Below are 25,724 nucleotides of genomic sequence, written 5' to 3' on the forward strand. Positions count from 1 at the left end.
CGAAACCAGATTGCATTCCCGTTAGAATATTATAGACATCAAGAAAGCCAGTCAGTTGATTATTGACAAGTTTTTCCAACACTTTTGAGAAACAGGGCAAAATATAAACAGGCCTATAACAGTTAGGATCAGCTTGATCTCCCCCTTTAAATAAAGTACATACAGGAAGTTACCTAGGGCACTTAACCTCCGACTTCCTGGACCTTCAGCTTTCTGGTGCTGTCTTATCCATATTGCATCTTACAGAAGTATACCATGGTGGGTTGAGAGTGCACTGGTTGACAAGGCCCGCTCTTAATGAATGGCTCTATTTGCTGCCCACGCATACACACACGCACGCACGCACACACACACACACACACACACACGCACACGCACACGCACACGCACACAAATCAAAATGGTGACATTTGCGCGATCGGTTTTCCATCGCTCATTTGCACGTCACGTCAATGATATCATGTCACCATGTTGGACTGTGGGTCAATTAACCTGGTTGGAGTGGGCGTCCTGATTCTAGTTTGTGAGCTAGGCAGGCTGCTGCCTGGGAAGGTCTCCCACTCAGAGGTACGAGATGGGGCGGGGGTAGGTTGACCTCAGGTCTCCCACTCAGAGGTACGAGATGGGGAGGGGGCGGGGGTAGGTTGACCTCAGGTCTCCCACTCAGAGGTACGAGATGGGGAGGGGGCGGGGGTAGGTTGACCTCAGGTCTCCCACTCAGAGGTACTAGATGGGGAGGGGGCGGGGGTAGGTTGACCTCAGGTCTCCCACTCAGAGGTACGAGATGGGGAGGGGGCGGGGGTAGGTTGACCTCAGGTCTCCCACTCAGAGGTACGAGATGGGGAGGGGGCGGGGGTAGGTTGACCTCAGGTCTCCCACTCAGAGGTACGAGATGGGGAGGGGGCGGGGGTAGGTTGACCTCAGGTCTCCCACTCAGAGGTACGAGATGGGGAGGGGGCGGGGGTAGGTTGACCTCAGGTCTCCCACTCAGAGGTACGAGATGGAGAGGGGGCGGGGGTAGGTTGACCTCAGGTCTCCCACTCAGAGGTACGAGATGGAGAGGGGGCGGGGGTAGGTTGACCTCAGGTCTCCCACTCAGAGGTACGAGATGGGGAGGGGGCGGGGGTAGGTTGACCTCAGGTCTCCCATTCAGAGGTACGAGATGGGGAAGGGGCGGGGGTAGGTTGACCTCAGGTCTCCCACTCAGAGGTACGAGATGGGGAGGGGGCGGGGGTAGGTTGACCTCAGGTCTCCCACTCAGAGGTACTAGATGGGGAGGGGGCGGGGGTAGGTTGACCTCAGGTCTCCCACTCAGAGGTACGAGATGGGGAGGGGGCGGGGGTAGGTTGACCTCAGGTCTCCCACTCAGAGGTACGAGATGGAGAGGGGGCGGGGGTAGGTTGACCTCAGGTCTCCCACTCAGAGGTACGAGATGGAGAGGGGGCGGGGGTAGGTTGACCTCAGGTCTCCCACTCAGAGGTACGAGATGGGGAGGGGGCGGGGGTAGGTTGACCTCAGGTCTCCCACTCAGAGGTACGAGATGGGGAGGGGGCGGGGGTAGGTTGACCTCAGGTCTCCCACTCAGAGGTACGAGATGGAGAGGGGGCGGGGGTAGGTTGACCTCAGGTCTCCCACTCAGAGGTACGAGATGGAGAGGGGGCGGGGGTAGGTTGACCTCAGGTCTCCCATTCAGAGGTACGAGATGGGGAAGGGGCGGGGGTAAGTTGCCCGAGATAGAGGGTGCGGGGAATCTATCAAATAGCATACCTCTAACTTTGTTCAGTACTAATGCAATTAGTTGTGCAATTTAGTTTGTGTTTCTTGTTTGAAGTGCAACAGTGTAATAATCAGGTTATGTTCTTTGAGTGTATTATTCTATTTGTGTTATATAGGATTTGTGCAATTTAGGTTTATTTGTGTTATTTGTTTTTTGTTAGCAATAGGGTAATAGTGTAATAATTAGATTCTCATTTTTATTTGTATTTATATACTACAATTTGTAGTAGTATATAAAATGAATGGTGCTTTTTTGTGTTGGGTGAAGGGGGGGTGTTGGCTGAAGGGGGGGTTTGCCCAGGGAGCCATACAAGCTACAACCGTCACTGCTTGTATGAAAATAGTTTCTGGGTTAACAAGGTGCATTAGACATGCAGCACGCATGCTCACGCTGTAATTAACATTTAGTCTGCTCTCTGTGTCTCTCACAACTCTCTCTCTTTCATCACACGTCTGCTTTAAGACCAGCTTCACATCAAAAGGTTCATCATTTACTTACTGATGGTATTTCACTACTTTATCTATTCTTTGTAGATGTATAAATGATTATATGCACACTGTTCAAACAAAGGTTAGCTAACCTTATACTTGACCTGTAACGACAATTTATAATCCTATAATACCATGTATTGAGTTTAAGAATGGGCTACTGAATCCTTCTAGAAATGTCTCTCAGGGAAAGAAAGAGCAGGAGCAGAATCTCATTGAGGGAAACTGCATAATACCCCTGAGGGCAGCATGAGCTGGGTGGAAAAACAAACCATGTTGTATATTATGGGAAAAGTTAACAGAATGGCACACACACGCACACGCACACACACGCACGCACGCACGCACGCACACACACACACACACACGCATGCACGCACGCACACACACGCGCACGCACACACGCACACACACGCACGCACACACACACGCACACACACACACACAGTCAGACATTGACTCCTGTCTTGGGTTATATTATGAGTATAATGAGGGCTGCCCGAGGCATTGCAGTTTATATGTTATTCAAATTTCCCAGCAGTTCAGACTAGAATCTATATTTCAGTCAGTAACCTCTACAACATCCTACTAGATCATATAGCCTGTATAGAACATACACTGAGTATACAAAACATTAGGAACACCTGCTCTTTCCATGACATCGACCGACCAGGTGAATCCAGGTGAAAGTTATGAACCCTTATTGATGTCACTTGTTATATTCGCTTCAATCAGTGTAGATGAAGAGAAGGAGACAGGTTAAAGTTAAATTTGTTAAGATTTTTAAGAGGGTGAATGGGTAAGACAAAACATGGAAGTGCCGTTGAACGGGGTATGGTAGTAAGTGCCAGGTGCACCGGTTTGTTTCAAGAACTGCAACGCTGCTGGGTTTTTCACGCTCAACAGTTTCCCATGTGTATCAAAAATGGTCCACCACCCAAAGGACATCCAGCCAACTTGACACAAATGTGGGAAGCATTGGAGTTAACATGGGCCAGCATCCCTGTAGAACGCTTTCAACACCTTGTAGAGTCCGTGCCCTGACGAATTGAGGCTGTTCTGAGGGCAAAAGGGGGTGCAACTCAATATTAGGAAGGTTTTCTTAATGTTTTATACACTCAGAAAGTATTCATGCCCCTTGACGTATCCACATTTGTTGTGTTACAGCCTGAATTCAAAATGGATTAAATATGTTTTTTCCTCACCCAACACCCCATAATGACAAAGTGAAAACATGTTTTTAGAAATTGTTGCACATTTTTTTTGCATGAAATACAGAATTATCGGATTTACATAAGTATTCACGCCCTTGAGTCAATAGTTCGTAGAAGCACCTTTGGCAGTGATTGCAGCTGTGAGTCTTTCTGGGTAAGTCTAAGAGCTTTACACACCTGGATGGTACAATATTTGCACATTATTATTTCAAAAATTGTTCAAGCCATTTTCAAGTCTTGCCATATATTTTCATGCCGTTTTAAGTCAAAACAGTTACTAGGCCACTCAGGAACATTCAATGTTGTCTTGGTCAGCAACTCCAGTGTGTATTAGGCCTTGTGTTTTAGGTTATTGTCCTGCTGAAAGGGGAATCTGTCTCCCATTGTCTGTTGGAAAGCAGCCTGAACCAGGTTTTCCGCTAGGATTTTGCATGTGCTTAGCTCTATTCCATTTCTTTTTATTTTAAAAACTCTGTAGTCCTTGCCGATGACAAGCATACCCATAATAACATGATGCAGCCACCACCATGCTTGAAAATATGAAGAGTGGTACTCAGTGATATGTTGTTTGGATTTGTCCCAAACGTTTCACTTTCTATTCAGGAGAAAATGTGGACATAATTTCTGTGCCACATATTTTGCATTTTTACTTTAGTGCCTTATTGCAAACAGGATGCATATTTTTTCATATTTTTCCTTCTTTTCAATCTGTCATTTAGGTTAGTATTGTGGAGTAACTACAATGTTGTTGATCCATCCTCAGCTTTCTCCTATCACAGCCATTAAACTCTGTAACTGGTGAAATCTCTGAGCAGTTTCCTTCCTCTCCGATAACTGAGTTAGGAAGGACGCCTGTATCTTTGTAGTGACTAGGTGTATTGATATTCAATGTCTACTTTATCATTGTTTTACCCATCAACCAATAGGTACCCTTCTTTGCAAGGCATTGGAAAACCACCCTGGTAATTTTTTTTTCCTGTATTTAACTAGGCAAGTCAGTAAAGAACAAATTCTTATTTTCGATGATGGCCTAGGAACGGTCATGTTCAGGGGCAGAACGACAGATTTTTACCTTGTCAGCTCAGGGATTCGATCTTGCAACCTTTCGGTTACTTGTCCAACGCTCTAAACACTTGAAATTCACTGGCCAACTGAGGGACCTTACAGATAATTGTATGTGTTGGGTACAGAGATTAGGTAGTTATTCAAAAATCATGTTAAACACTATTATTGCACACAGTGAGTCCATGTAACTTATTATGTGACTTGTTAAGCACATTTGTACTTCTGAACTTATTTAGGCTTGCCACAACTAAGAGGCTGGTTGAATACTTATTGACTCAAGACATTTCAGCTTTTCACTTTGTATTAATTTGTAAAAATGTCTAAAGACATAATTCGACTTTGACATTATGGAGTATTGTGTGTAGGCCAGTGGCACAACATATCGATTGAATACATTTTAAATTCAGGCTGTAAAAACAAAATGTGTGATAAGTCAAGGGAGTTTTTCCTAGCCACCGTGCTTCTACATTTGCATTGCTTGCTCTTTGGGGTTTTAGGCTGGATTTCTGTATAGGACTTTGTGACATCTGCTGATGTAAACATTTGATTTGAGTGTGAATACATTTTGAAAGCACTGAATTGTGCTGGAAAAATGTATGTTTGTGCTTTTCTAATCACCGATTTCTGTGTTCATGCAAGTGACTGATTGAACATGCCTGGAAAGAAATCTCACTATCAGTATCTGCAATTTAGCTGTACGACCAGACCCTTGTTTTGAGAACGAAAGATATCTCAGTTTCAATGTCTCAGCTTAGAGAGGAGAAGCCTCGTGAGGTATTGGTCTGTCACATACATGACCCAGTATTGATCGGTCACATACATGACCCAGTATTGGTCGGTCACATGAATGAAGTCAACGTTAATGATGAATTAATTATGAATGATGAATAAGCTAAATCATGAAACATAACTTGTCTGTATATGAGAGATCTAATGGGACTGCCCTGATAGAGCTCCTGATCAAAGTGTACTTGGTGCATTGAGTTGGTTGGAACCTCTCCAGCGCACTGATAATAAAGAATGATTAATTTAAGATTGACTTTGAGTGTCCAAGTGTAGAATTTCAATGACTGTATATTATGTGGAATGTCAACAGAATGGCACAGAGTGTACACACACACACACACACACACACACACACAGACACACACACACACACACACACACACACACACACACACACACACACACACACACACACACACACACACACACACACACACACACACACACCTGTCTTAGGTTATATTATTAGTATAATGGGGGAGACTTTGTGCTCTCCTGGCTGCCAGAACACTTTATATGCTATTATATTTTCACAGCAGTTCAGTCTACATTCTAAATTCCAGTCATTAACATTATATTAGAACATGTTTCTGATGTGACTAATCCAAATTAGACAGAGAAAAGGTTCCATGTACGGCCCAGAGATACAGGCAATGGTACATCAACAAGCCATGGTCATGGCTTTATGTATGAACTATATTCATACTTCCCATGTTGTTTTGAGGATCTTTTTAGATTCTGAGAGTATGCTCTCCACATTAATAGTCTAGAAGTGATGTTCCCCTCCCTTAGTTGAAGTGTAGTCTGTCTACTCGTGAGAGTCTACAGCACAAACATTAGATGGTTTTTCCCCTAAAAGCTTTCTGGACATGGTATCTACGTTTTGACAATCTGTCGACTTTAGACTACTTACCTTCCCGGTTTAATTAGTTTATCTGCTTTTAAACCTTATAGTCAGACAATTGTTTGGTTGTAAGTTTGTTATATATCGCTCTCTTTCACGCTCTCTTTCTCTGTGTTTCTCTCTTTTTCTCTGTTTGTTTCTCTCTAATTCTCTCCATCTCTTTACCTAGCCTTTCTTTCTTTTTTTCTCTAGAGACAATCCTTCTGTACTCTATAATGATCCTTACCTGGATATGTTGCATTGATCTCTCACTCTGTCCTCAGTCCCACTCTCTTATAGCTTCCTGTTTTCTATCTCTCACTCCGTCCTCAGTCCCACTCTCTTATAGCTTCCTGTTTTCTATCTCTCACTCCGTCCTCAGTCCCACTCTCTTATAGCTTCCTGTTCTCTATCTCTCACTCCATTTTTAAATGGAACGACAGAACAGTAGCAAGTTTTCTATCGCCTTGAGTCTTTTCACTCTTTTTTTTGTCTTCAGCGTTTTTCTAATGACATTCCCGTCCATGCGGAGCGCTGCTGGAATAGAATGGCTTAATACAGAAAGAGAATGTTGTGTTTAGCACTATTCCATTCTGAAGACATTCCACAGCCTACTAATCAGTCCCCCTCAACCTATTTATCAGCATCAAGCCCCAGTCTTAATGCACTGTAGGATAATGAAAATCCTGATGTTCATTAATGGAACTCAATTAAAAGAGCGAGGGAAGTGGAGATGGGAGGATGGAGAGATGGGGGAGGAGGTAGGAAACATAGTGAGGAGTCTCAGTGAACCATTGAAAGGAGCCCCAACATGGCTCCGCACAAAGGCCTTTATTTGACTTTCCTTCTACAGGGACTTGCTGGGCTTATTAAAACCTTTAATAGGTTCTATTAACACACAATCCACTGTGAGTCAGAGGAGGGGCAATGAGGGGGAGGGGAGGATACTTCTCTGTGGAGGAGAGAGGGGAGCAATCATGGAGGGTATGTGCACTTTATCCAAAACACAATATTTGTATGTTTATTCAGCTTCGGTCTGTATTGATTTTGAGGATGAAGACTTTAGTAGAGAGCAGTAGTAAAGATGAGAGACGCAGTAGGTGGATGTACGTGTGTGTGTGTGAGTTGGTGTGTGTATCAGGGGTTGGAATCAAAATGATTTTCCAATCGTTCTGTTCCCCTATTTGTTTCGTTCTGTTCCAGTGTTCCGACCAGCATAATGAAGTTCTGAACCGTTTTGAACCCAAAAAAGTACAGCTTCATATAGTTTATTTTCCTACATTTTGAAACTCTTGAAAAACAACATAATTTTTACATTGAGCTTATTTATTTACTCCACCAATAAGGATAGAACAGCTTGCTATAAAACAGGTAAGCTAGTTGTTTACATGTTTGATTGGTTAATAAGTGCAGGTGGGAGATGCGACTGAAATTGTATGTTTGGGAAGAGAGCGAGAGAGACACGTGGACATGAGGGGGCTTGAGACGTTGAACATCATGACGTGAGTTGGATTGCATTTAGGCTACTAGCATCATAACTTCACTGAATTACATCATTCTAGACTAGACATTAGGGATATTTTTGGAACCAAAAATTACATTATTAACCGGTTCTCAAGATTTGAAAACAATGGTTTCATTTTGGAACACTAGAGATCACTTTCATTCCCGGTTCTAGTTCTGTTTCTTCCACAAAAAATATGTTTGGTTCTGTTCCCTGAACCGGTTCCAACCCCAGGTGTTTATAGAAGAGGGCACAATCATACACTCCTTCGGCTGTCAGTAGTGCCTCTTCCTCTCATCCTGCAGCTGAAATGGGGTGAACAAAACTCCACCTTCCATCAGCCTGGTGCATCCCACATCAAATAAGCTGTCACAGAGAGAGAGAGCTCCAGCCCATCCTAAATACCTCTCCTTATCCCCGTACACCACTGTTACACGTTACAGCCCCAGCCACCATTTCCCCGCCTGCAGCCCAAAGTAATCATAGTCATTTCCCGCCACATTAAGAGGGTCATTTTCACAACGCCGCACCAAGTAAATTGGCAACAGGCTCCTGTAGCTGAAGGGTGTGGGGTGGTAGCGAGCCGGTGACAGTCACGATATTATAAAGCACAGTGGTTCTCTGAGTACTCAGAAACACACACACATACACACACCCAAGGGTACTTTGATTGGGGACAATATGCTAGTAACATGTCCAGGTGGGAGCTGAGGTAATCACATAGTCACGCTATCAGTTGGACAATAGTCAATGAACTGTTTGTGAGGAGAGGAGAAGCGTAGGCTGGTGATGTGGAGAAAGGAGAGAGTCCGAGGAGGAAGAGAGTGTGTACTTGTGCTTTCCCTGCACGGTTAGCCCAGCTCTCAGAAGATGAAGCATTGCAGTGTTGGTATTCAGGACTGTTGGTCCTCTGGAGGAGGGAGGGGAGAGAGAGTAACCCTTTCATCTATTTTTTATGCTCGTTAACCACTACTGTCTGGCTGCTTTTTCTTCTCTTTCTCATTCCTCTTTCTACTGTTTTTCTTCTCTTTCTCATTCCTCCTCTTTCTACTGTTTTTCTTCTCTTTCTCATTCCTCCTCTTTCTACTGTTTTTCTTCTCTTTCTCATTCCTCCTCCTACTGTTTTTCTTCTCTTTCTCATTCCTCCTCTTTCTACTGTTTTTCTTCTCTTTCTCATTCCTCCTCTTTCTACTGTTTTTCTTCTCTTTCTCATTCCTCCTCTTTCTACTGTTTTTCTTCTCTTTCTCATTCCTCCTCCTACTGTTTTTCTTCTCTTTCTCATTCCCCCTCTTTCTACTGTTTTTCTTCTCTTTCTCATTCCTCCTCCTACTGTTTTTCTTCTCTTTCTCATTCCTCCTCTTTCTACTGTTTTTCTTCTCTTTCTCATTCCCCCTCTTTCTACTGTTTTTCTTCTCTTTCTCATTCCTCCTCCTACTGTTTTTCTTCTCTTTCTCATTCCCCCTCTTTCTACTGTTTTTCTTCTCTTTCTCATTCCTCCTCCTACTGTTTTTCTTCTCTTTCTCATTCCTCTTTCTACTGTTTTTCTTCTCTTTCTCATTCCTCCTCTTTCTACTGTTTTTCTTCTCTTTCTCATTCCTCTTTCTACTGTTTTTCTTCTCTTTCTCATTCCTCTTTCTACTGTTTTTCTTCTCTTTCTCATTCCTCCTCTTTCTACTGTTTTTCTTCTCTTTCTCATTCCTCCTCTTTCTACTGTTTTTCTTCTCTTTCTCATTCCCCCTCTTTCTACTGTTTTTCTTCTCTTTCTCATTCCTCCTCTTTCTACTGTTTTTCTTCTCTTTCTCATTCCTCCTCTTTCTACTGTTTTTCTTCTCTTTCTCATTCCTCCTCTTTCTACTGTTTTTCTTCTCTTTCTCATTCCTCCTCCTACTGTTTTTCTTCTCTTTCTCATTCCCCCTCTTTCTACTGTTTTTCTTCTCTTTCTCATTCCCCCTCTTTCTACTGTTTTTCTTCTCTTTCTCATTCCTCCTCTTTCTACTGTTTTTCTTCTCTTTCTCATTCCTCCTCTTTCTACTGTTTTTCTTCTCTTTCTCATTCCTCCTCTTTCTACTGTTTTTCTTCTCTTTCTCATTCCTCCTCTTTCTACTGTTTTTCTTCTCTTTCTCATTCCTCCTCTTTCTACTGTTTTTCTTCTCTTTCTCATTCCCCCTCTTTCTACTGTTTTTCTTCTCTTTCTCATTCCTCCTCCTACTGTTTTTCTTCTCTTTCTCATTCCTCCTCTTTCTACTGTTTTTCTTCTCTTTCTCATTCCCCCTCTTTCTACTGTTTTTCTTCTCTTTCTCATTCCTCCTCCTCCTACTGTTTTTCTTCTCTTTCTCATTCCTCCTCTTTCTACTGTTTTTCTTCTCTTTCTCATTCCTCTTTCTACTGTTTTTCTTCTCTTTCTCATTCCTCTTTCTACTGTTTTTCTTCTCTTTCTCATTCCTCCTCCTACTGTTTTTCTTCTCTTTCTCATTCCTCCTCTTTCTACTGTTTTTCTTCTCTTTCTCATTCCTCCTCTTTCTACTGTTTTTCTTCTCTTTCTCATTCCTCCTCTTTCTACTGTTTTTCTTCTCTTTCTCATTCCCCCTCTTTCTACTGTTTTTCTTCTCTTTCTCATTCCTCTTTCTACTGTTTTTCTTCTCTTTCTCATTCCCCCTCTTTCTACTGTTTTTCTTCTCTTTCTCATTCCTCTTTCTACTGTTTTTCTTCTCTTTCTCATTCCTCCTCCTCCTACTGTTTTTCTTCTCTTTCTCATTCCTCTTTCTACTGTTTTTCTTCTCTTTCTCATTCCTCCTCTTTCTACTGTTTTTCTTCTCTTTCTCATTCCTCCTCTTTCTACTGTTTTTCTTCTCTTTCTCATTCCCCCTCTTTCTACTGTTTTTCTTCTTTCTCATTCCTCCTCCTACTGTTTTTCTTCTCTTTCTCATTCCTCCTCTTTCTACTGTTTTTCTTCTCTTTCTCATTCCTCTTTCTACTGTTTTTCTTCTCTTTCTCATTCCTCTTTCTACTGTTTTTCTTCTCTTTCTCATTCCTCTTTCTACTGTTTTTCTTCTCTTTCTCATTCCCCCTCTTTCTACTGTTTTTCTTCTCTTTCTCATTCCTCCTCCTACTGTTTTTCTTCTCTTTCTCATTCCTCCTCTTTCTACTGTTTTTCTTCTCTTTCTCATTCCTCTTTCTACTGTTTTTCTTCTCTTTCTCATTCCTCTTTCTACTGTTTTTCTTCTCTTTCTCATTCCTCCTCTTTCTACTGTTTTTCTTCTCTTTCTCATTCCTCCTCTTTCTACTGTTTTTCTTCTCTTTCTCATTCCTCCTCTTTCTACTGTTTTTCTTCTCTTTCTCATTCCTCCTCTTTCTACTGTTTTTCTTCTCTTTCTCATTCCCCCTCTTTCTACTGTTTTTCTTCTCTTTCTCATTCCTCCTCTTTCTACTGTTTTTCTTCTCTTTCTCATTCCTCCTCCTACTGTTTTTCTTCTCTTTCTCATTCCTCCTCTTTCTACTGTTTTTCTTCTCTTTCTCATTCCCCCTCTTTCTACTGTTTTTCTTCTCTTTCTCATTCCTCTTTCTACTGTTTTTCTTCTCTTTCTCATTCCTCCTCTTTCTACTGTTTTTCTTCTCTTTCTCATTCCTCCTCCTACTGTTTTTCTTCTCTTTCTCATTCCCCCTCTTTCTACTGTTTTTCTTCTCTTTCTCATTCCTCCTCTTTCTACTGTTTTTCTTCCCTTTCTCATTCCTCCTCTTTCTACTGTTTTTCTTCTCTTTCTCATTCCTCTTTCTACTGTTTTTCTTCTCTTTCTCATTCCTCCTCTTTCTACTGTTTTTCTTCTCTTTCTCATTCCTCCTCTTTCTACTGTTTTTCTTCTCTTTCTCATTCCTCCTCTTTCTACTGTTTTTCTTCTCTTTCTCATTCCTCTTTCTACTGTTTTTCTTCTCTTTCTCATTCCCCCTCTTTCTACTGTTTTTCTTCTCTTTCTCATTCCTCCTCCTACTGTTTTTCTTCTCTTTCTCATTCCTCCTCCTACTGTTTTTCTTCTCTTTCTCATTCCTCCTCTTTCTACTGTTTTTCTTCTCTTTCTCATTCCCCCTCTTTCTACTGTTTTTCTTCTCTTTCTCATTCCTCCTCCTACTGTTTTTCTTCTCTTTCTCATTCCTCCTCTTTCTACTGTTTTTCTTCTCTTTCTCATTCCCCCTCTTTCTACTGTTTTTCTTCTCTTTCTCATTCCTCCTCCTACTGTTTTTCTTCTCTTTCTCATTCCCCCTCTTTCTACTGTTTTTCTTCTCTTTCTCATTCCTCCTCTTTCTACTGTTTTTCTTCTCTTTCTCATTCCCCCTCTTTCTACTGTTTTTCTTCTCTTTCTCATTCCTCCTCTTTCTACTGTTTTTCTTCTCTTTCTCATTCCTCCTCTTTCTACTGTTTTTCTTCTCTTTCTCATTCCTCCTCTTTCTACTGTTTTTCTTCTCTTTCTCATTCCTCCTCCTACTGTTTTTCTTCTCTTTCTCATTCCTCCTCTTTCTACTGTTTTTCTTCTCTTTCTCATTCCTCTTTCTACTGTTTTTCTTCTCTTTCTCATTCCTCTTTCTACTGTTTTTCTTCTCTTTCTCATTCCTCTTTCTACTGTTTTTCTTCTCTTTCTCATTCCCCCTCTTTCTACTGTTTTTCTTCTCTTTCTCATTCCTCCTCCTACTGTTTTTCTTCTCTTTCTCATTCCTCCTCTTTCTACTGTTTTTCTTCTCTTTCTCATTCCTCCTCTTTCTACTGTTTTTCTTCTCTTTCTCATTCCTCTTTCTACTGTTTTTCTTCTCTTTCTCATTCCCCCTCTTTCTACTGTTTTTCTTCTCTTTCTCATTCCTCCTCCTACTGTTTTTCTTCTCTTTCTCATTCCTCCTCTTTCTACTGTTTTTCTTCCCTTTCTCATTCCTCCTCTTTCTACTGTTTTTCTTCTCTTTCTCATTCCTCCTCCTCCTACTGTTTTTCTTCTCTTTCTCATTCCTCCTCTTTCTACTGTTTTTCTTCTCTTTCTCATTCCTCCTCTTTCTACTGTTTTTCTTCTCTTTCTCATTCCTCCTCTTTCTACTGTTTTTCTTCTCTTTCTCATTCCTCCTCTTTCTACTGTTTTTCTTCTCTTTCTCATTCCTCCTCCTACTGTTTTTCTTCTCTTTCTCATTCCCCCTCTTTCTACTGTTTTTCTTCTCTTTCTCATTCCTCCTCCTACTGTTTTTCTTCTCTTTCTCATTCCTCCTCTTTCTACTGTTTTTCTTCTCTTTCTCATTCCCCCTCTTTCTACTGTTTTTCTTCTCTTTCTCATTCCTCCTCCTACTGTTTTTCTTCTCTTTCTCATTCCCCCTCTTTCTACTGTTTTTCTTCTCTTTCTCATTCCTCCTCCTACTGTTTTTCTTCTCTTTCTCATTCCTCTTTCTACTGTTTTTCTTCTCTTTCTCATTCCTCCTCTTTCTACTGTTTTTCTTCTCTTTCTCATTCCTCTTTCTACTGTTTTTCTTCTCTTTCTCATTCCTCTTTCTACTGTTTTTCTTCTCTTTCTCATTCCTCCTCTTTCTACTGTTTTTCTTCTCTTTCTCATTCCTCCTCTTTCTACTGTTTTTCTTCTCTTTCTCATTCCCCCTCTTTCTACTGTTTTTCTTCTCTTTCTCATTCCTCCTCTTTCTACTGTTTTTCTTCTCTTTCTCATTCCTCCTCTTTCTACTGTTTTTCTTCTCTTTCTCATTCCTCCTCTTTCTACTGTTTTTCTTCTCTTTCTCATTCCTCCTCCTACTGTTTTTCTTCTCTTTCTCATTCCCCCTCTTTCTACTGTTTTTCTTCTCTTTCTCATTCCCCCTCTTTCTACTGTTTTTCTTCTCTTTCTCATTCCTCCTCTTTCTACTGTTTTTCTTCTCTTTCTCATTCCTCCTCTTTCTACTGTTTTTCTTCTCTTTCTCATTCCTCCTCTTTCTACTGTTTTTCTTCTCTTTCTCATTCCTCCTCTTTCTACTGTTTTTCTTCTCTTTCTCATTCCTCCTCTTTCTACTGTTTTTCTTCTCTTTCTCATTCCCCCTCTTTCTACTGTTTTTCTTCTCTTTCTCATTCCTCCTCCTACTGTTTTTCTTCTCTTTCTCATTCCTCCTCTTTCTACTGTTTTTCTTCTCTTTCTCATTCCCCCTCTTTCTACTGTTTTTCTTCTCTTTCTCATTCCTCCTCCTCCTACTGTTTTTCTTCTCTTTCTCATTCCTCCTCTTTCTACTGTTTTTCTTCTCTTTCTCATTCCTCTTTCTACTGTTTTTCTTCTCTTTCTCATTCCTCTTTCTACTGTTTTTCTTCTCTTTCTCATTCCTCCTCCTACTGTTTTTCTTCTCTTTCTCATTCCTCCTCTTTCTACTGTTTTTCTTCTCTTTCTCATTCCTCCTCTTTCTACTGTTTTTCTTCTCTTTCTCATTCCTCCTCTTTCTACTGTTTTTCTTCTCTTTCTCATTCCCCCTCTTTCTACTGTTTTTCTTCTCTTTCTCATTCCTCTTTCTACTGTTTTTCTTCTCTTTCTCATTCCCCCTCTTTCTACTGTTTTTCTTCTCTTTCTCATTCCTCTTTCTACTGTTTTTCTTCTCTTTCTCATTCCTCCTCCTCCTACTGTTTTTCTTCTCTTTCTCATTCCTCTTTCTACTGTTTTTCTTCTCTTTCTCATTCCTCCTCTTTCTACTGTTTTTCTTCTCTTTCTCATTCCTCCTCTTTCTACTGTTTTTCTTCTCTTTCTCATTCCCCCTCTTTCTACTGTTTTTCTTCTCTTTCTCATTCCTCCTCCTACTGTTTTTCTTCTCTTTCTCATTCCTCCTCTTTCTACTGTTTTTCTTCTCTTTCTCATTCCTCTTTCTACTGTTTTTCTTCTCTTTCTCATTCCTCTTTCTACTGTTTTTCTTCTCTTTCTCATTCCTCTTTCTACTGTTTTTCTTCTCTTTCTCATTCCCCCTCTTTCTACTGTTTTTCTTCTCTTTCTCATTCCTCCTCCTACTGTTTTTCTTCTCTTTCTCATTCCTCCTCTTTCTACTGTTTTTCTTCTCTTTCTCATTCCTCTTTCTACTGTTTTTCTTCTCTTTCTCATTCCTCTTTCTACTGTTTTTCTTCTCTTTCTCATTCCTCCTCTTTCTACTGTTTTTCTTCTCTTTCTCATTCCTCCTCTTTCTACTGTTTTTCTTCTCTTTCTCATTCCTCCTCTTTCTACTGTTTTTCTTCTCTTTCTCATTCCTCCTCTTTCTACTGTTTTTCTTCTCTTTCTCATTCCTCCTCTTTCTACTGTTTTTCTTCTCTTTCTCATTCCCCCTCTTTCTACTGTTTTTCTTCTCTTTCTCATTCCTCCTCTTTCTACTGTTTTTCTTCTCTTTCTCATTCCTCCTCCTACTGTTTTTCTTCTCTTTCTCATTCCCCCTCTTTCTACTGTTTTTCTTCTCTTTCTCATTCCTCTTTCTACTGTTTTTCTTCTCTTTCTCATTCCTCCTCTTTCTACTGTTTTTCTTCTCTTTCTCATTCCTCCTCCTACTGTTTTTCTTCTCTTTCTCATTCCCCCTCTTTCTACTGTTTTTCTTCTCTTTCTCATTCCTCCTCTTTCTACTGTTTTTCTTCCCTTTCTCATTCCTCCTCTTTCTACTGTTTTTCTTCTCTTTCTCATTCCTCTTTCTACTGTTTTTCTTCTCTTTCTCATTCCTCCTCTTTCTACTGTTTTTCTTCTCTTTCTCATTCCTCCTCTTTCTACTGTTTTTCTTCTCTTTCTCATTCCTCCTCTTTCTACTGTTTTTCTTCTCTTTCTCATTCCTCTTTCTACTGTTTTTCTTCTCTTTCTCATTCCCCCTCTTTCTACTGTTTTTCTTCTCTTTCTCATTCCTCCTCCTACTGTTTTTCTTCTCTTTCTCATTCCTCCTCCTACTGTTTTTCTTCTCTTTCTCATTCCTCCTCTTTCTACTGTTTTTCTTCTCTTTCTCATTCCCCCTCTTTCTACTGTTTTTCTTCTCTTTCTCATTCCTCCTCCTACTGTTTTTCTTCTCTTTCTCATTCCTCCTCTTTCTACTGTTTTTCTTCTCTTTCTCATTCCCCCTCTTTCTACTGTTTTTCTTCTCTTTCTCATTCCTCCTCCTACTGTTTTTCTTCTCTTTCTCATTCCCCCTCTTTCTACTGTTTTTCTTCTCTTTCTCATTCCTCCTCTTTCTACTGTTTTTCTTCTCTTTCTCATTCCCCCTCTTTCTACTGTTTTTCTTCTCTTTCTCATTCCTCCTCTTTCTACTGTTTTTCTTCTCTTTCTCATTCCTCCTCTTTCTACTGTTTTTCTTCTCTTTCTCATTCCTCCTCTTTCTACTGTTTTTCTTCTCTTTCTCATTCCTCCTCCTACTGTTTTTCTTCTCTTTCTCATTCCTCCTCTTTCTACTGTTTTTCTTCTCTTTCTCATTCCTCTTTCTACTGTTTTTCTTCTCTTTCTCATTCCTCTTTCTACTGTTTTTCTTCTCTTTCTCATTCCTCTTTCTACTGTTTTTCTTCTCTTTCTCATTCCCCCTCTTTCTACTGTTTTTCTTCTCTTTCTCATTCCTCCTCCTACTGTTTTTCTTCTCTTTCTCATTCCTCCTCTTTCTACTGTTTTTCTTCTCTTTCTCATTCCTCCTCTTTCTACTGTTTTTCTTCTCTTTCTCATTCCTCTTTCTACTGTTTTTCTTCTCTTTCTCATTCCCCCTCTTTCTACTGTTTTTCTTCTCTTTCTCATTCCTCCTCCTACTGTTTTTCTTCTCTTTCTCATTCCTCCTCTTTCTACTGTTTTTCTTCCCTTTCTCATTCCTCCTCTTTCTACTGTTTTTCTTCTCTTTCTCATTCCTCTTTCTACTGTTTTTCTTCTCTTTCTCATTCCTCCTCTTTCTACTGTTTTTCTTCTCTTTCTCATTCCTCCTCTTTCTACTGTTTTTCTTCTCTTTCTCATTCCTCCTCCTACTGTTTTTCTTCTCTTTCTCATTCCTCCTCTTTCTACTGTTTTTCTTCTCTTTCTCATTCCTCCTCTTTCTACTGTTTTTCTTCTCTTTCTCATTCCTCCTCTTTCTACTGTTTTTCTTCTCTTTCTCATTCCTCCTCTTTCTACTGTTTTTCTTCTCTTTCTCATTCCTCCTCTTTCTACTGTTTTTCTTCTCTTTCTCATTCCTCCTCCTACTGTTTTTCTTCTCTTTCTCATTCCTCTTTCTACTGTTTTTCTTCTCTTTCTCATTCCTCCTCTTTCTACTGTTTTTCTTCTCTTTCTCATTCCTCCTCCTACTGTTTTTCTTCTCTTTCTCATTCCCCCTCTTTCTACTGTTTTTCTTCTCTTTCTCATTCCTCCTCTTTCTAGTGTTTTTCTTCTCTTTCTCATTCCTCCTCTTTCTACTGTTTTTCTTCTCTTTCTCATTCCTCCTCTTTCTACTGTTTTTCTTCTCTTTCTCATTCCTCTTTCTACTGTTTTTCTTCTCTTTCTCATTCCTCCTCCTACTGTTTTTCTTCTCTTTCTCATTCCTCCTCTTTCTACTGTTTTTCTTCTCTTTCTCATTCCTCCTCTTTCTACTGTTTTTCTTCTCTTTCTCATTCCTCCTCTTTCTACTGTTTTTCTTCTCTTTCTCATTCCCCCTCTTTCTACTGTTTTTCTTCTCTTTCTCATTCCTCTTTCTACTGTTTTTCTTCTCTTTCTCATTCCTCCTCTTTCTACTGTTTTTCTTCTCTTTCTCATTCCTCTTTCTACTGTTTTTCTTCTCTTTCTCATTCCTCCTCTTTCTACTGTTTTTCTTCTCTTTCTCATTCCTCCTCTTTCTACTGTTTTTCTTCTCTTTCTCATTCCTCCTCTTTCTACTGTTTTTCTTCTCTTTCTCATTCCTCCTCTTTCTACTGTTTTTCTTCTCTTTCTCATTCCTCCTCTTTCTACTGTTTTTCTTCTCTTTCTCATTCCTCCTCCTACTGTTTTTCTTCTCTTTCTCATTCCTCCTCTTTCTACTGTTTTTCTTCTCTTTCTCATTCCTCCTCCTACTGTTTTTCTTCTCTTTCTCATTCCTCCTCTTTCTACTGTTTTTCTTCTCTTTCTCATTCCTCCTCTTTCTACTGTTTTTCTTCTCTTTCTCATTCCTCCTCTTTCTACTGTTTTTCTTCTCTTTCTCATTCCTCCTCCTACTGTTTTTCTTCTCTTTCTCATTCCTCCTCTTTCTACTGTTTTTCTTCTCTTTCTCATTCCTCCTCCTACTGTTTTTCTTCTCTTTCTCATTCCCCCTCTTTCTACTGTTTTTCTTCTCTTTCTCATTCCTCCTCCTACTGTTTTTCTTCTCTTTCTCATTCCTCTTTCTACTGTTTTTCTTCTCTTTCTCATTCCTCCTCTTTCTACTGTTTTTCTTCTCTTTCTCATTCCTCCTCCTACTGTTTTTCTTCTCTTTCTCATTCCTCCTCTTTCTACTGTTTTTCTTCTCTTTCTCATTCCTCCTCTTTCTACTGTTTTTCTTCTCTTTCTCATTCCTCCTCTTTCTACTGTTTTTCTTCTCTTTCTCATTCCTCCTCTTTCTACTGTTTTTCTTCTCTTTCTCATTCCTCCTCTTTCTACTGTTTTTCTTCTCTTTCTCATTCCTCCTCCTCCTACTGTTTTTCTTCTCTTTCTCATTCCTCCTCCTCCTACTGTTTTTCTTCTCTTTCTCATTCCTCTTTCTACTGTTTTTCTTCTCTTTCTCATTCCTCCTCTTTCTACTGTTTTTCTTCTCTTTCTCATTCCTCCTCTTTCTACTGTTTTTCTTCTCTTTCTCATTCCTCCTCTTTCTACTGTTTTTCTTCTCTTTCTCATTCCTCCTCCTACTGTTTTTCTTCTCTTTCTCATTCCTCTTTCTACTGTTTTTCTTCTCTTTCTCATTCCTCCTCTTTCTACTGTTTTTCTTCTCTTTCTCATTCCTCTTTCTACTGTTTTTCTTCTCTTTCTCATTCCTCCTCTTTCTACTGTTTTTCTTCTCTTTCTCATTCCTCCTCTTTCTACTGTTTTTCTTCTCTTTCTCATTCCTCCTCTTTCTACTGTTTTTCTTCTCTTTCTCATTCCTCCTCTTTCTACTGTTTTTCTTCTCTTTCTCATTCCTCTTTCTACTGTTTTTCTTCTCTTTCTCATTCCTCTTTCTACTGTTTTTCTTCTCTTTCTCATTCCTCCTCTTTCTACTGTTTTTCTTCTCTTTCTCATTCCTCCTCTTTCTACTGTTTTTCTTCTCTTTCTCATTCCTCCTCTTTCTACTGTTTTTCTTCTCTTTCTCATTCCTCCTCTTTCTACTGTTTTTCTTCTCTTTCTCATTCCTCCTCCTACTGTTTTTCTTCTCTTTCTCATTCCTCTTTCTACTGTTTTTCTTCTCTTTCTCATTCCTCCTCTTTCTACTGTTTTTCTTCTCTTTCTCATTCCTCTTTCTACTGTTTTTCTTCTCTTTCTCATTCCTCCTCTTTCTACTGTTTTTCTTCTCTTTCTCATTCCTCCTCTTTCTACTGTTTTTCTTCTCTTTCTCATTCCTCCTCTTTCTACTGTTTTTCTTCTCTTTCTCATTCCTCCTCTTTCTACTGTTTTTCTTCTCTTTCTCATTCCTCTTTCTACTGTTTTTCTTCTCTTTCTCATTCCTCTTTCTACTGTTTTTCTTCTCTTTCTCATTCCTCCTCTTTCTACTGTTTTTCTTCTCTTTCTCATTCCTCCTCCTACTGTTTTTCTTCTCTTTCTCATTCCTCCTCTTTCTACTGTTTTTCTTCCCTTTCTCATTCCTCCTCTTTCTACTGTTTTTCTTCTCTTTCTCATTCCTCTTTCTACTGTTTTTCTTCTCTTTCTCATTCCTCTTTCTACTGTTTTTCTTCTCTTTCTCATTCCTCTTTCTACTGTTTTTCTTCTCTTTCTCATTCCTCTTTCTACTGTTTTTCTTCTCTTTCTCATTCCTCTTTCTACTGTTTTTCTTCTCTTTCTCATTCCTCCTCTTTCTACTGTTTTTCTTCTCTTTCTCATTCCTCTTTCTACTGTTTTTCTTCTCTTTCTCATTTCTCTTTCTACTGTTTTTCTTCTCTTTCTCATTCCCCCTCTTTCTACTGTTTTTCTTCTCTTTCTCATTCCTCTTTCTACTGTTTTTCTTCCCTTTCTCATTCCTCCTCTTTCTACTGTTTTTCTTCTCTTTCTCATTCCTCTTTCTACTGTTTTTCTTCTCTTTCTCATTCCTCTTTCTACTGTTTTTCTTCTCTTTCTCATTCCCCCTCTTTCTACTGTTTTTCTTCTCTTTCTCATTCCTCCTCTTTCTACTGTTTTTCTTCCCTTTCTCATTCCTCCTCTTTCTACTGTTTTTCTTCTCTTTCTCATTCCTCTTTCTACTGTTTTTCTTCTCTTTCTCATTCCTCCTCTTTCTACTGTTTTTCTTCCCTTTCTCATTCCTCCTCTTTCTACTGTTTTTCTTCTCTTTCTCATTCCTCTTTCTACTGTTTTTCTTCTCTTTCTCATTCCTCTTTCTACTGTTTTTCTTCTCTTTCTCATTCCTCCTCTTTCTACTGTTTTTCTTCTCTTTCTCATTCCTCCTCTTTCTACTGTTTTTCTTCTCTTTCTCATTCCTCTTTCTACTGTTTTTCTTCTCTTTCTCATTCCTCCTCTTTCTACTGTTTTTCTTCTCTTTCTCATTCCTCTTTCTACTGTTTTTCTTCCCTTTCTCATTCCTCCTCTTTCTACTGTTTTTCTTCTCTTTCTCATTCCTCTTTCTACTGTTTTTCTTCTCTTTCTCATTCCTCTTTCTACTGTTTTTCTTCTCTTTCTCATTCCTCCTCCTCCTACTGTTTTTCTTCTCTTTCTCATTCCTCCTCTTTCTAGTGTTTTTCTTCTCTTTCTCATTCCTCCTCTTTCTACTGTTTTTCTTCTCTTTCTCATTCCTCTTTCTACTGTTTTTCTTCTCTTTCTCATTCCCCCTCTTTCTACTGTTTTTCTTCTCTTTCTCATTCCTCCTCTTTCTACTGTTTTTCTTCTCTTTCTCATTCCTCCTCTTTCTACTGTTTTTCTTCTCTTTCTCATTCCTCTTTCTACTGTTTTTCTTCTCTTTCTCATTCCTCCTCTTTCTACTGTTTTTCTTCTCTTTCTCATTCCTCCTCTTTCTACTGTTTTTCTTCTCTTTCTCATTCCTCCTCTTTCTACTGTTTTTCTTCTCTTTCTCATTCCTCCTCCTACTGTTTTTCTTCTCTTTCTCATTCCTCCTCTTTCTACTGTTTTTCTTCTCTTTCTCATTCCTCCTCCTACTGTTTTTCTTCTCTTTCTCATTCCTCTTTCTACTGTTTTTCTTCTCTTTCTCATTCCTCCTCTTTCTACTGTTTTTCTTCTCTTTCTCATTCCTCCTCTTTCTACTGTTTTTCTTCTCTTTCTCATTCCTCTTTCTACTGTTTTTCTTCTCTTTCTCATTCCTCCTCTTTCTACTGTTTTTCTTCTCTTTCTCATTCCTCTTTCTACTGTTTTTCTTCTCTTTCTCATTCCTCCTCTTTCTGTTTTTCTTCTCTTTCTCATTCCTCCTCTTTCTACTGTTTTTCTTCTCTTTCTCATTCCCCCTCTTTCTACTGTTTTTCTTCTCTTTCTCATTCCCCCTCTTTCTACTGTTTTTCTTCTCTTTCTCATTCCTCTTTCTACTGTTTTTCTTCTCTTTCTCATTCCTCCTCTTTCTACTGTTTTTCTTCTCTTTCTCATTCCTCTTTCTACTGTTTTTCTTCTCTTTCTCATTCCTCCTCTTTCTACTGTTTTTCTTCTCTTTCTCATTCCTCCTCTTTCTACTGTTTTTCTTCTCTTTCTCATTCCTCCTCCTACTGTTTTTCTTCTCTTTCTCATTCCTCCTACTGTTTTTCTTCTCTTTCTCATTCCTCCTCTTTCTACTGTTTTTCTTCTCTTTCTCATTCCTCCTCCTACTGTTTTTCTTCTCTTTCTCATTCCTCCTCTTTCTACTGTTTTTCTTCTCTTTCTCATTCCTCCTCCTACTGTTTTTCTTCTCTTTCTCATTCCTCCTCTTTCTACTGTTTTTCTTCTCTTTCTCATTCCTCCTCCTTCTACTGTTTTTCTTCTCTTTCTCATTCCTCCTCTTTCTACTGTTTTTCTTCTCTTTCTCATTCCTCCTCTTTCTACTGTTTTTCTTCTCTTTCTCATTCCCCCTCTTTCTACTGTTTTTCTTCTCTTTCTCATTCCTCCTCTTTCTACTGTTTTTCTTCTCTTTCTCATTCCTCTTTCTACTGTTTTTCTTCTCTTTCTCATTCCTCCTCCTTCTACTGTTTTACTTCTTCTAATAAGTCCATGTTTTTTTTGACTCTGCCCTGAAATGGTTTTGGAGCTATTTGGGAAAGGTACATTAGCATAAAAAAATCCACAGATTTTCCCTCTTTCTTCAGAACGGAGTCCGTTGCAGAGAAGATGCTCACCAACTGGTTCGCTTTCCTTCTTCACAGATTTCTCAAAGTGAGTCTAATGCAACCCCCAGTTCACCAGTTTTATTAAACCAGGGTTTTATAAGAATCGGCAGTTGAAATACATTTTATATCCTTAATCGATATGTGTTTTCTCTCTGTCTCTCTCCCTCGCCTCTCTCGCTCCAGGAGTGTTCTGGTGAACCTCTGTTCATGCTGTACTGTGCCATCAAGCAGCAGATGGAGAAGGGGCCTATAGACGCCATCACAGGAGAGGCGCGCTACTCCCTCAGTGAAGACAAGCTCATCAGACAGCAGATAGAGTACAAAACTCTGGTCAGTACCACTCAGGCAAACACACACACACACACACACACACACACACACACACACACACACACACACACACACACACACACGCCCTTACCTCCTCTCCTCTCCTGTAGATCCTGAACTGCGTGAACCCAGACAATGAGAACAGTCCTGAGATCCCAGTGAAGGTGCTGAACTGTGACACCATCACCCAGGTCAAGGAGAAGATACTGGACGCCTGCTATAAGAACATGCCCTACTCACAGAGGCCCCGCGCTGTCGACATGGACCTGGGTAGGATAGACACACACACAAAACACACAAACAAAGGTGCTGACAGACACACAAACACACACACAAAGGGGGTGACATACACACACACACACACACACACACAATACACACAAACACACAAACAAAGGTGCTGACAGACACACAAACACACACACACAAAGGGGATGACATACACACACACACACCTTCCCTAGTCTGACAGACAGGCCTCCCCCCCACACACACAGGTCTGCCGCCCACTCCACCCCAGAGCCAACACTGCCTCTTTCACCTCTCCTCTTCCTCCTCCTCCTCCTCTTCCTCTTCCTCTTCCTCCTCCTCCTCTTCTCATGTGCTCTCCCTTCACACCAATGAGAGAGAAACAATAACCTCAAGTCAGAAGTGGTAATCACCAGCAACAACCACAGGGGACAATCTCTCTCTCCATATCACTATCACCTAGGTAACACTAGAGTGTGTGGCAGTGGTCTCCAGGCACAAAGTAATACATTCCAGTCAACAGAGTAGAAAAATCAATGATCACTACCTGGTGCCTGACAAGGTCCACCATTTCCACATCAACAACCTTATTATCGTTTCATTATCAGACGAAAATCCGTCAATGTGCCCATCTACTCCCCACCCTCCTCTTCCCCCTCTCCCGCTCACTTGAGTCACTTTTCTGGAAAGGATTCTCTCTCTTAGACCTTCTCCTCCGGCGTGCGCTTTTCCCACCATGCGACGCAAGTATCACTGACACCAATTACGCTGGTGAGGCTGAGTGCCAACTACGCCGGTTAGGCTGAGTGTGTATACAAATTGAAATTGTTTGTGTGTAATGTTTAATTAAAATGGCCGTCAATCCGGGCGGGCGCCGTCTCTCTGGTCTCCTAACCTAGTGGAGAACACATAGTGCTCTCTGTGTGTGTCTGCAGAACAGAACGGCACAACGAATGGCTGTTGATACTGCTTCATTTGGATAATGTGTTTTCTCAAGAGTCCTTTGGAAGCTTGTGACGTCTGTGTGCCTCTCCTCTCCTCAGTGACACCAAGGCAAATGAAGACGCAGTCAGAGAATAGCTTAATCGTTTTGCTTGAAGAAGTAATGACTATTATAGCAGTCTTGGTAACACCCTTAGAGACAAACAGATAGCATTGTCAATCTCTTTAACCTTTCTGATCTCCCCATCCCGGATCCGGGTTCGTGAATACAGACTCAAGCTCATTACCATAACGCAACGTTAACTATTCATGAAAATCGCAAATGAAATGAAATAAATATGCTAGCTCTCAAGCTTAGCCTTTTGTTAACAACACTGTCATCTCAGATTTTCAAAATATGCTTCTCAACCATTGCAAAACAATCATTTGTGTAACAGTATTGATGGCTAACGTAGCATTTAGCATTAGCATTCAGCTGGCAACATTTACACAAAAAAACAGAAAAGCATTCAAAAAAATCATTTACCTTTGAAGAACTTCAGATGTTTTCATTGAGGAGACTCTCAGATAGCAAATGTTCAGTTTTTCCTGAAAGATTATTTGTTTAGGACAAATCGCTCCGTTTTCTGCGTCACGTTTAGCTATGAAAAAACCCCTGTATCCAGGATTGTGTAAATCTATCAGCAAGCTCATTAGCATAACACAACGTTAACTATTTATGAAAATCGCAAATGAAATGAAATAAATATGCCATCTCTCAAGCTTAGCCTTTTGTAAACAACACTGTCATCTCAGATTTTCAAAATATGCTTCTCAACCATAGGAAAACAATCATTTGTGTAAAAGTAGCTAGCTAGAGTTAGCATTTCGCGTTAGCATTTAGCGTTAGCATTAGCGTTAGCATCCAGCACGCAACATTAACAAAAACATAAAAGCCTTCAAATAAAATCATTTACCTTTGAAGAACTTCTGATGTTTTCAATGAGGATACTCTCAGTTAGATAGCAGATGCTCAGTTTTTCCAAAAAGATTCCTTGTGTATTAGAAATAGCTCCGTTTTATACATCACATTTGGCTACCAAAAAAAATCCATAAATTCAGTCCTCAAAACGCAAACTTTTTTCCAAATTAACTCCATAATATCGACTGAAAACATGGCAAACGTTGTTTAGAATCAATCCTCAAGGTGTTTTTCACATATCTCTTCATTGATACATCGTTCTTGGAAACATGCTTTCTCTCCTGAATCCCAGGAGAAAATGCCTGCACCTGAAGATTACGCACAAATTTAGACAAAGGACACCGGGCGGACCTCTGGAAAATGTAGTCTCTTATGGCCAATCTTCCAATGATATGCCTACAAATACGTCACAATGCTGCTAAGACCTTGGGCGAAAGACAGAAAGTGTAGGCTCATTCCTTGCGCAATCACAGCCATATAAGGAGAGAATGGAAAACAGAGCTTCAGAAATTCTGCTAATTCCTGGGTGATGCATCATCTTGGTTTCGCCTGTAGAATGAGTTCTGGGGCACTTACAGACAAAATCTTTGCAGATTCTGAAACTTCAGAGTGTTTCAAAAACTGTCAAGAATATGCATAGTCGAGCATCTTTTCGTGACAAAATATCGCGCTTAAAACGGGAACGTTTTTTATCCAAAAATGAAATAGCGCCCCTAGAGCTCTAACTGGTTAAACAGTAGAACAGTGTTGTTCAGTAATTTGAATTGGTTATACTGTAGGTAACAGCTCACACACATAAAACAGGCATTACTGTAAGATGCAAAGGCTCCAATAGTGAACGGATAACACAGACTAGAGAATATGTGTGTATGTTCTTGTGTACACCGTGTGTGTGTTTGTGCACGTGCATAGGTGTATGTGATTGTGTTTGTGGCAGTGTGACTGACGCATCATCTCTTCTCTCGGGTCCCGTCAGAGTGGCGTCAGGGGCGGATGGCCCGCGTGGTGCTGCAGGACGAGGACATCACCACCAAGATAGAGAACGACTGGAAGAGACTCAACACACTCATGCACTACCAGGTACAGTGAACTGATCTATGTTACGTATATCTAGACTCAACACACTCATTGATTACCAGGTA

At 40.1% G+C, this 25,724-nt stretch overlaps 1 protein-coding gene across 2 annotated transcripts in view; it reads left to right on the forward strand.

Annotated features, from left to right (window-relative positions):
* Positions 1–25,724, forward strand: part of LOC110531229 (plexin-A2) — a 428,904-nt gene that overhangs the window by 354,088 nt on the left and 49,092 nt on the right. For both annotated transcript variants that reach the window (XM_036988562.2, XM_090185036.1), the window contains 4 exons: positions 22,080–22,146; positions 22,284–22,430; positions 22,541–22,700; positions 25,559–25,662. In XM_036988562.2, coding sequence (XP_036844457.1) covers positions 22,080–22,146; positions 22,284–22,430; positions 22,541–22,700; positions 25,559–25,662 — 478 coding nt within the window. The remainder of the gene's footprint in view (positions 1–22,079; positions 22,147–22,283; positions 22,431–22,540; positions 22,701–25,558; positions 25,663–25,724) is intronic.

This window comes from Oncorhynchus mykiss, chromosome 9 (genome assembly GCF_057628025.1).
Source record: "Oncorhynchus mykiss isolate SJ-2025 chromosome 9, ASM5762802v1, whole genome shotgun sequence".
Taxonomy (NCBI): Eukaryota; Metazoa; Chordata; class Actinopteri; order Salmoniformes; family Salmonidae; genus Oncorhynchus; species Oncorhynchus mykiss.